Source organism: Pygoscelis adeliae, unplaced genomic scaffold (genome assembly GCF_000699105.1).
Source record: "Pygoscelis adeliae isolate BGI_AS28 unplaced genomic scaffold, ASM69910v1 Scaffold98, whole genome shotgun sequence".
In the NCBI taxonomy this organism is placed as follows: Eukaryota; Metazoa; Chordata; class Aves; order Sphenisciformes; family Spheniscidae; genus Pygoscelis; species Pygoscelis adeliae.
The window spans coordinates 3627222-3638680 of NW_008825547.1; the positions used below are offsets into that span (position 1 = coordinate 3627222).

The 11459-nt window shown below is 38.7% G+C and overlaps 1 protein-coding gene across 2 annotated transcripts; it reads left to right on the plus strand.

Moving 5' to 3' along the window:
• Positions 1–21: 21 nt before the first annotated feature.
• On the plus strand, positions 22–11184 carry MRPL15 (mitochondrial ribosomal protein L15). Of its 2 annotated transcripts, none has more exons than XM_009332060.1 (6): positions 22–179; positions 2669–2826; positions 5480–5645; positions 6156–6279; positions 7497–7877; positions 9348–11184. In XM_009332060.1, exons 1-5 carry the CDS (start codon positions 81–83, stop codon positions 7832–7834), a joined length of 885 nt encoding a protein of 294 aa, XP_009330335.1. In that variant the 5' UTR covers positions 22–80; the 3' UTR covers positions 7835–7877; positions 9348–11184. The 2 variants fall into 2 exon arrangements, with proteins under 2 accessions (XP_009330335.1, XP_009330336.1); XM_009332061.1 differs by having other exon boundaries at positions 9352–11184.
• The last annotated feature ends 275 nt before the right edge of the window (positions 11185–11459 follow it).

Sequence of the window (11459 nt, forward strand, 5' to 3'; positions counted from 1 at the left end):
CGGGAGTCGCGGTTTACGGTTCTGCCGTAAAGCAACTCGCGCAGGAGAGCGTCGCTGCCGTCCTTGGGAGGTGAGCGGACATGAGCGGGAACGGTGGGAGCAAGGCCCTGGAGCTGCTGCGGTCGCTGCCCAGGGTCTGTCTGGCCAACCTAAGGCCCAGCCCAGGCTCCAAAAAGCGGGTGAGTTCCTGCAGCTTGTCGGGTGGGTCGCGGGCCTGCTTTCCCTCCGGCGGCAGGACTCTGCCTCGGCAGCGGGCACGCCCGGCCCCGGTGGCGTTTGCCCCGAGGGCTGTCAGAAAGCCTCTGGGGAGTCTGCGGCAGGCCCAGGAGAGCGGTCTGGCCGGAATAGGCGTGGGAGGGCAGAGGAGTGGGTGGCAGTGTTGTGTGCGTTGGCCCTGTCCTTGCCCTTTGCATGTCTTGTGTGCATGGCTATCCCCACAGAAAACTGGCTGATGAGTGACCCTAGCTAACACCTCAGGGCTGTTGGTGGGGGCGGGCTGATTACATTCCATTTGTGACCAGATGTTGTCGGTGTATTTGTATTAACTGAAGTCACCGTGTAATCTGGTGTGTGTATGGGCAACTGCCAGAAAGGGTGGGCCATCTGTGTCCTCTGTTTGCCCCCAGGTGCTCACACCCACTGCATATTTTGTACTGCTGCTAGAGGTTGTGCTGTGAGCCAGGAACTAAACCAGCTGAAAACTAGTTAGACAAAAAAGAGTTTTCATCTAGTTTAATTCCCTGACCTGTCCAACGCAGAGCTACACAACTGCTTTTGTCAGCACAAGAGGTGCTGTGAGTAAAGAAGCATAGCGTGTGGGCTGGGGACAAGTGAGCTTCCTTTGGTGGCAGGGATACTCTCATCTAGCATAAAACTGCACTTGAACTCTATACTATTTAGTATTAAGACAGGTCAGCCGTGCATCTTAGGTCAGATGATGTTTCAAGTATATTAATGCATTTTTTTCTGATGTATGTCCGTTGTGACTTTTCTACTAATATTTCAGTGCACATTAAGTGCTCCGTAACTTTGGAAAACTTACAGACACAATAAAGAGCATAAAACATTGAATTTTATGATTTTGTGGTGTTAGGCTAATAATCAAGTACCATGATGTAATGAGCAGCTTTCAGACCTGAGTTTTACTCAACATTCTGTGCTGCAGTCTAACTGTATAGAGTGACTTGTAGGATTAGGGGTGCTTGAAGTCTGGCTATCTGAGTGTTGAATACAAAAACCGAGAAATTGAAGAGGCTTACTGTAGACCCTTTAATAATGAATTATTTACATTATTATTGATCCAACAATGGCCGTGCTGTGACTTAACTAAAGTTAGCTGATAAGCAGTACAAATACTGTTTAGAATGTGTTGCTTTACATGTTTCCCAGTCTGACTGATTCACATTGAGGAACACAATGGAAGATAGCAGATGTGTGAATTGTGTTGTGCAGATATGAGACTAGTTAGCAACATGACATTGCTCCTTCCACAGGCGTTCACATGCCAGTGAGTGTTAGCTTAAATGGGAAAAACTTTGTGAGGTCAAATGGATCCATCAAAGCGATGCACAGATGTGATCGTGCCTCTTGGAGCTGAACAGTGAACTCTACCCCGTGCAGCACGGCAGTGAGATTCTGAAGCCTGTGGCTCTGTCTTATCCCTGACAAAGTGTGAAAAAATCAAAGTGAGCCTTAGTGCTGCAAATTCTTCAGTATATGAATTAAATGAAGTCGCCTGACACAGAAAACTTTATTAGGTCAGAGTGAGCTGGCAGCGCTTCATTTAATAGCAGTCACTCCCAGCTGCTCATTTCCACCCTTGCTTACTGCCTGCTTTGTAATCCTATAGATATTTTCATACCCGTGAATTGTACTGAATGGTGCAACTGACCTGGATTTTAAATTTAAAAAGAAAAAAAAAAAGGGTTTTACCTTTACTTATCTCTTTAATGCCGTTCACCATTTAGCTGTGCAAGTGCTTCTGCTGGCACAAATAGGAAGTGAGTACAAGGAGATTGCTGAACTGCTACTTATGGCTGCAATGCTAATTTAAAGTGCTCAGGAAACTAATAGCTTAGTATCACAGTCTTAATTTAAAAAATAATAAAGGTTTAAAATACAATCTTCTCTTTTGATTTGTAGTCAGTAGAAATTGCAACAGTTGCAGGCCCTTTAGAAAGTCTGAGTCCGTGAAAAGAATTATATGTGTGCATAGCATATATAGCCTGTCCCCCTGCCCCTTGAAGTAGAACTGATTTTTTTTTTTCTTTTTTTATAATTTCTTTTGTCATTGTCAGTGTTTGGGAACTTCTGAGCACTGAGCAACTTTCTCATGAAATAGGAGGAAATATCAGTAGCTAATTCAGAAAAATTCTCTAACTTGGAAAGTGCAGGGTGTAAGAGGTAGGATTAAATACCAGTATTCCTTTTATTGCAATGTGTGTTCATGTAAACTTTCAGACTATTTGTGGTGCCTGCCTAGAGCTGTGCTCTGCAAAAATCACATTAACTGCTTTTCTGACTATTTTTCCCTGTAGAAAAGAGCTATCACTTAATTTTTCCTCGAGGATCAGCATTTTGCTCAGTTGTTTGTGTCTCTGAAATCTTATATTTTACAGATACTTATATCCAAAGAAGTTGACTAAATGTATCATTGATTGTTTTCAAGGAGAGAAGACGTGGCCGTGGAAGATATGGGGGTAGGAAGTGTGGTCGAGGTCACAAAGGAGAAAGACAAAGAGGAAATCGCCCCCGATTAGGCTTTGAGGGTGGTCAAACTCCATTTTACTTGGCCATACCAAAATACGGGTTTAATGAGGGACATAGGTAAGTTTCTTCACATTTACTCAGAAATTAATCAGTCTGCTTTTCTTGACCTTTCTCCTGAACCCTAACCAAAACAGGCCTAACTAAAAATGAGACATTCCTCTCAGATTGTTAGCTTACTTACCAGCAGAATCTCCCATTTCTTGTGAGATTTTTTTAATGAATTCATTTATTTTCTGTTGTTTTACAGCTCTGCTTATTTGCCCTTCCCTTTGCATAATCCCCCGTATGTAGCAGGTTACCCTTCCTCCTACAGCTGAATGCGTTTCTCCTCACAGACCGCTCCTCTGTACGTGCTTGTTTCCCCCTTTGCCTGTCTGCACAGCAGATAACCTATTGAACTGACTGGGAACAGTGCCATTGACCCGAGTGAGGATGTTAGGCATGGAAGTGTAATCCAAAGCTTCGCTTTGTTATTTCTCTTTACTTTATTCACCTGAAGCTCTGATCTGCTGCTAGCCAAACAATTCTGCTTCTCTTTGTGACTTGACTTTTTTAGCCCCGCAACACTGCAGTCTTTGTCTGTCTGCACGCCCTCTGTTCCACCTAGGATCTTAACAAGCTCTTTAATATCAAATCTATTGGATGAAGCCATTAAGTCATCTTTCACAATTGTTCTCCTCAGACATTCTGCCTTGTTTGACACTTCTGTCCCCTTTTCACATGGTGCTTGTTTGTGCCATGTCCTTCTTTCAGCTTTTTAATGTTTAAAATGATTCTTTTAACCAGTCGTTGTTCTTAGCTGGAGATCTGTATGCCAGTGTTTTATTCATTTCCTTCACTATATTGACAGTTACACTTTTTTGTTTGTTTGTTTTTTTGTTTTTGTTTAAAGCTGTTTTTGTTTCCTAATATGGCATGTATGTTACCTTGGTCACTAACCATTTTGCTGCTTTTAGGTATGGTCACGAAAGCATTGTATGGGTACAGAAGTTGTTATAGGCAGGAGTAACAAAAACGTGCCACGCCTAGCAGGCAGTTCAAGAATGAAAGGACTTATGTGAATTTATTTGTGAACTGTTAAACTTACTGTTTGATTTTATGTTTCATTTGCTGTTATAACTTCATCAAATAGCTGTGCGTTTTTATATTTCCATTCTTTATGCATGCAGTATAACCTACAGACCTGTCCTGATTATCAAAGGTTTTCTCTGTCTGTCGTCTTAGTTTTGAAATGTGATTCAAACTATACTTCCGAGTACTGTAATTTCCTCCTGTTTCCTTAAGTTATTATGAGTAAGTGAGAAGCACTTTTGATAGCTGAAGACAGTGTAGATCCGCAATCCCACAAAGGAAGTGCTGCAGAATGCAGGCACTGAGCTTATGTTAACAGTGGTCACAAGTTCATGAATAACCAACAGCAAAAATCCAAGTCTCTGCAGTGACAAGAAATTAATAGGGTCTTGCTGTTTTTAACCGCATCTGACAGCATGTGGAAACAAAAAAAAGTACTCTGTAATGTCTTTTCAATGTTGTTGGCAAAATTTCAATGCCAGGCTATTGTAAATGTTTTTCCGGTGAACATTGTAAATGCACTTGAGAGAGGCTATTGTGGCAGGATGGGAGCATGCTGAACAATGTCTGCCTGTTTATCTTCACCTCACTCTTCTTTCTGTCTGCAGTGGTGTTCCTCTACTTTTTGAACTTTTGCTCTGTTAGGAACTGTCTGACAGTGCAGATTCTGTTGCTTGTCTTGTCTTACTTAGCTTGCCAGTAACAAAGATAAGCTGCTCAGTTTTTCTGCTACTGCCGACAGGTTTCCAATAGCAGTGGTTAAACTGATTGTATGAGAAAGTTTTGAGCGTCAGCATAAATGCTATGCAGTAGGTGTAGACACTGGGATCGGGAAAACTATTCTAAGCATTGGTTTGTATAGTAAAGTTAGAACTTCATAAAATGCAAAAGTGGATTCTGCTGAAGCTGATGGCTATTGACAAAATATTACAGTTTCCTTTGGGGTATGGGTTAATGCATATTTTCTCAATATTTCTCTCACTTGGTGATATTTTGAGGAAGATTCCATTCAGTACTTGTGAGATGTCCGGTACAGTGGTAATGGACTAAAAAATCTTGTTGAATATAGGCAAGCTGTGCAGGAGCGCGTACAGGGTTTGGCTGATAGTCTTTGACTAAATTTGTATAGGAGGGGAGGATATATTTGCTTTTGACTGTCGTTTTTTTTTTTTTTGTCAGATGGTCTAAATGTATCAGTGAAGCTACCAAGCTGGATTCACTTTGAAGATGGTCGTTATTTAGAATCTTGTTGGCTTACCAAGAAATGCTGACACTTAAATTTCTTCATCTTTTTTTGCTTCCTTAAACCAGTCAGCAGGTAGAGAGGTGTTCTGGAGTAAACTGAGCTCGGCAACAGCAAAATGATTAATATCATATTGGAGGTGGGGGGGTGTGAGCAAACCCGAAGGCATAAATAATGGGAGTCTTGGGCTGTAAGTAGGGCTTGCATTTGCATTAAATTAAACTTAAAATTTTGGCTTATGGATGGCTGTGTTTTAAATGTTTACTTGGTAGTTTTAGGAGTAGGTAGAAAATGGAATACAGTGTGGTGTATCTCAGTTGACCAGTTCCTATTAAAGCTTCAATTTTGTAAATTTCTAATTGTTTTGTTTGGGTTTTTCTGTTTTCCTCTCCCCAGCCTCAGACGTCAGTATCAACCGCTCAGTCTTCAGAGGCTGCAGTACCTGATTGATTTGGGTAGAGTTGACCCCACGCAACCAATTGACTTAACACAGCTCACTAACGCCAGAGGTGTAACAGTGCAACCTCTCAAAAGGGATTATGGTGTCCAGCTGGTGGAGGAGGTATGCATACAAGACACTTATTACTTCAGGCAGTGCAAAGCCTTGGGTTTTCGGTTTTTCCATGCCAGGCTGTCAGATTGTCCTTCCCATGTTTTGGAAGCATCTTCGCTTTTCTAAATCGGTTTGCTGTGAAATTTTTGTGATAATAAATCCACTAGAGGGCACTGTGTGTTAGCAAAAAAAAAAAAACCCAGGATGATGTTTTAAGACCTGAGAGCCTACAAAAATAATAGTTAAGGAGCACATAACAAGAGGTTGAACTTGTATTTTAGAACAGAAGACTAGAATGTACTGAAAGAAATGTATGAATATTTTGGACAGGCAAACTTTTTTCGTTCAATCCAGGTGACTTGAGTGAGGGCAATTTGGTTACCTGTCTTGGTGCAGGGAACAGACAAATCACAATATTTTATGGGATTTAATGTTTCTTAACTACTTTGCAGAGAAGAAGTAATGTATGTCCTACAATACTAATTTTAATGTTACTCTAATATGTGTTGAAATTTACAGGGTGCTGATATCTTTTCAGCAAAAGTAAATATTGAAGTGCAGAGGGCATCTGAATTAGCAATTGCTACCATAGAAAAAAATGGAGGTGTTGTAACAACATCGTTCTATGATCCAAGGAGTTTGGGTAAGAATTTCTTTCCATTTCAGACTTCCCCCACCCCCCTGCCCCCAAATGTGCAAAGATTAAATGAACCAAATCAAAGCTTCAAACTTAGTTCTTACTGGAAGATCATCAACAACTTCTATTCTAAAAGCTTCAACAACACATCGTTATACAAATGTTGAACTGTAATGATCCTCAGGTTTGCTTTTTTCAACCGTTCATCTGTTTAGCCCTACCAGTGTTAGTAGTCACTTACCAATCAGCCAGTTAAAGAAATCGAAGTAGCTTTGTAAATAGAGGAACTGATAAAAGATTGTTCCTTTGAATTTTTGTCTTCTAACTTTCTCACGTGTTTAATAAACTAAGAAAATTCAGGAAAAAAATTAGATTTAAAAAACACTGTGGATGTTTGTATTTTTAATTTAAAATACTTTCCCAGTTAAAGTGAGGAAATAACTAAGTTACAGAAGCTCAGAATCGTTCCAGTCAAAATGGCTATTGTTTTCAGAACACTTTCACTGAAGAATGAGGCTTTGCTTTGCTTGAGGCTGCATCCTGCCTAATATTCATTCATACGTTTTTTATTGACAATAATGGAGCTTTCATGTGTGAATGAGGCTGAGAACAAGAGGAATAGACATTTTTAGTGTGCAAAATGCGTTACCCTGGAGTGATAAAAGTTCTTTTTTGATTATTTTCTGGATTGGAAAAATATTGAGGTTAAAAGGATCTGGAATGTAATTTGCCAAATTCAGTAAAACTTGAGGAGGAGAGGATAGTCTCACAAATTACTAAATAGGTGCACACGCCATTGATTCTTTATTTAAAATACTTATAGAAACACTAAATTTGACATTTGTTGGTACGCTGTGTAAATAGCCATGCAAATGCATTGCTTCTAAACTGGAAGTCAATCCTTTAAATAAATGGCATCTTCTAGCTTAGTTATTGTGTCTTTCCAAAGTAGACATTCTAAATGTATCAGAAGTAATGATTCATCCAGATTGTCACTATAAATAATCAGTTAAAACATAGTTGTTTGGTTAAGTGAAACTTGTTAAACACTATCTTATTCTGAACAAGAATATTCTTAAGATCTGTTTTTTTTGCTTGATACTTTTTAATAAGAGTTTAATAATTTATTTAGCACAAAATACTAAATAACAAGGTGTCATTTAATGTCTTTAAATAGGTATTATAAAGCACAGTATCTAATTTTCTCTCATGTTTGCCCACAGAAATTTTATGTAAGCCAGTAGTATTTTTTCTGCGTGGCCAGCCTATTCCAAAGCGAATGCTTCCACCGGAAGATCTAGTCCGTTACTACACAGATGCCAGGAATCGTGGGTACCTGGCAGATCCATCTAAGGTTGCAGAAGCCAGGCTTGAACTTGCCAAGAAATATGGTTATGTCTTACCAGACATAACTAAGGATGAACTCTTCAAAATGTTAAGCGCACGCAAGGATCCTAGACAGATTTTTTTTGGTCTTGCTCCAGGATGGATCGTAAACATGGCAGACAAGAAAATTCTAAAACCAACTGATGAGAGGCTGTTAAAATACTATAGCTCGTGAATTCAGGACTGGAGACAACTGCAGGTGTACAGGAAACATCTGGGTATGAAATAATGAATACGAAGTGGTGTTTGTTGGTTTTTTTTTTTTTAAGACTTCTGTTATACTAGACAAAACATTAAATTTTTGTTTATGTAATCTTCTGGTGTAGCTCAACTTCTTTATTGTCATAATACAGTGTATGGAAAAGTCGTAGCATTTGGAAGCAGTGTAGAGTCTGACATAAAGGGTGTGTTCAGACACTTTCTCTTGCAATGATTTGCCAGTTATGTTTTCAGACAAAATGTTTCAATGTTGCATTTATTTCAGAGGATGATTCCAAAGAGTAACTTGACTTAATAATTAGCTTGTATTTTTTTCCCCCCGTCAATTTAAAATCAGAAACATGGCTATACAAAACTAATAATAGTTTTACAATCATATTACATAATATTATATTTTACATTTTAGAAAATGGTGTCTTGAATACCTCTAAGCGGTAGACCATCTATTTTTGGATGGGGAAAATGAAAAACAACCAGAAATAACAAAGTACAGAAGAATTCACTAACCTCTTCAATTCCATAGCAATGTTTTGGGTTTTGTCACTGCTATCAGTAATTCTAGAGCTTGAGAGGTCTCGATTTTTGTCTTATTCCTTCAGATGGAATTGAGGAAGGCAGGGTGTGCAGTTTAAAAGAACTTTCTATCTAAATTTAAAAGAAAAAAAAAAGCTATTTTAAATCAATGGGGTTTATTATTCAAACAGAATTTAAGACTTGTCCAGACACAAATGTAGTGGCATTAATAAAAATGCATAGCAGAATCCAGAGTCAATGACTATTAGACAGTGACAGTAGATCGTGAAGGATGGGGATGTGATGGACAAAGTAGACAATTAGGATTGAGTTTTCAGCTTGATCGCAGATTGCGTATGTGACAGTGGACAAATGAACTGAGATGTTGTGAAAAGTTAGGAACAAATTATTTTTATGGGAAACAGTATTTTAATCAAACCAACTTGCTACAATCTTGAAAAATATTTTCCAAGAAACGTTTGTGTCATCAATCTCTCCAGAATACCATACTATTACTATGCAGAAGTATTCTAGGTTCCATACGGAAGCTTAGGATTGGGCATTTGGGTATGATGAACCAGGCAGTAAATTGAAAGATGAGAGAGGAGACCAAGTTAATCTGTTGGAACTTGATCTGACTCCTCAGAAGTTAATGAGATGCTTCAGAATTACATGAACTTTAATGGAAGCTGAATTTGGCTTTAAAATAGGGATAACTTCGTTATTAGGAAACAGTCTGAAGAATAAGTCTTGCTTTCCAATTTTCATGTGCCTTTGGAAATGCTACTTACAGTTTCCTGTAGCTGCCAAACCATCCCATCTCGTAGGGGAAGCCCTGTGAGTGCCAGAATCGCCTGTTTCTCCTGTATAACACCTGTATTTCACTTGCCTGCCTCAAGGGGGGGAGGAAAAAAACAATTAAAAAAAAAAATTAAAATATCTTCCTTTTCTTTCAGAGAGTAACAAGAAGCGGATGAATTTTTTTGCTGGTGTTTGTCAACCAGCCCAGATTCTTGCTTCACTCAACAAACTGCCTTGTCAATTAATATGAGCATCTGTAATCGCAAGACAAAATAAAACAAGTCTTTTATTCTCATGCTGATTAAATAATCTGAAATCCAGAGATTAACAGTGGAAAGTCACTAATTTTTGACAACTTGCTCTTCAGCTTCTGTTGTCCGTTGTTCATTTGTGTTGGATGCTGTCAGTAATGGTCGTTCTCCTGATTCGTGGTTTAAGTATAGGTGAAACATAGCAAAACAACACCAATATAAAATTGGATTGTGAATAGCAGGAATTTGTTCTTAGTGGCGTTAACATTCATATTTTATAAGGTGCACAACACTTTTTTGGCACATTAAGAATAATACCGTGTGCCAAAAAAAGTATAGCTAGTGTTAACTTGAATGTGAAGTAAATAACTTTCTCGCTTTAGATGTATCCTGTTCTGCATCCTGATGATTGTTGGTTTGGAAACTTAAATGACAAGCAATACTTTTTTTTTTTTTTTTTCTTTTTGTTATTACAATACTACTGCCTCCATTTGGGAAGGAGTTGGAGGCAGGGAAGAGTATTTATTGCCTTCCCTTATTTGTGCCATAATGTTTCTGTTTTTATGAATCAATTCACAATTGTATTTTGTGGAGGTGGTGGTACTCAACAGGAAAGCTACTTAACTGGAAGCGAAGAAGGAAGTTAGTCATATTAGTGAAGACCAGAAGACAAAAGTGTTTATGTATCATTGTGTATTTTGGGGAGGAGAAGAGGGGGGGGAAGGCAACTTTGTTTCCACTCCTGCTTTTTGTATTAAAATGAACAAATTGCTCTCAGCAATTTTTTTCCTAAATCAATTTCTTTGATATACATGCGCGTGCACGCGCTGGTTTCTGTAGGCTTCTAAATGGTTTTCAGGTGAAAGGGTAACTTGGATAAAATGATAACAGTGAAAGAAAGAATGAAAACAGGAAACAGATGTCTGGTGACGTCGAGGGATTGGATAGCACTTATTCAGTGAACGACGTCTTAGTCACAAGGCAGCTGTATCCTGGCTCTGATACTATAACGCTACAAATACCTTGGAGCCAAAACAGCCACGTTCCACAAAATCCGGTCATTCTACTTTATAAAGGTGATCTTTTATCATCTTATAATTGGAGAGGGCAAAAAGGGCTGTATGTTGCTTTATTTAAAATATGCAATGCTTGTCTTTTTTTCTCTCTTCTGTTTACAGTAGCTAGTATTTTGTAATGGTTGTTCTGATTTTTATTTACTAGTGAAAAAAGTGACAAGGCTATAGAGGATTTCCTGTTCATTTTATCTCGTCAGGAACACAAGTCTCCTGGCAACCAAATACAGAATTATCAAAAGCACAAGTAAGTTATCGACAAGGTTTCTAATAAATCCGTAACAAACAGCCTCCCAACGGACTGTTGTTTACATGAGGGTCAGGCTCACCGATGCAGGACTGTAAGCCAGCACTGGCATCTGAGGCCATTCCCTTTACTTGGGAATATGTACCGTGCTTTCATGTTCATAAGATAAATGATTGCCTTGGATATCCTGTTTTGATAGGGGTTTTTCATATGCAACAATGTAGTACACAGCAAGAAGCACCCGATCCGCTGTAACCGGAAAAGCACTATCATCAAGTGGCTGAGGAAAAGAAACGTTATTTGTGCCATAAAATACTGAAAGCCATGTCAATTTTTATCAACAACATCATATTTTGAATGGTTGCTTGATAAAACTGGTTACATATGTGAGACTGAAATCAAAATAAAGGCCTCTGAACGAGTACATGCTTTGTTATATCATACCTTGCTAATTAGAAATCACCTATTTCTTATGAGATAGACTCTGCTAGCAGCAGCCGGTCAATACTATACTTACAGGTGGCTGGACTGCAGCCTCGAAATGAAGCAAGTTACAATAAATGCATTTTCCCTTTTACTTGTATGTCCAACAAAGACACACTGGCTTTTCATTCATTATACTTCATAGTATAGTATTCATGTTTAACACCCGAAAGTTGACTGTACCATTCACTGATTTCCAAAAAGGAATAAATG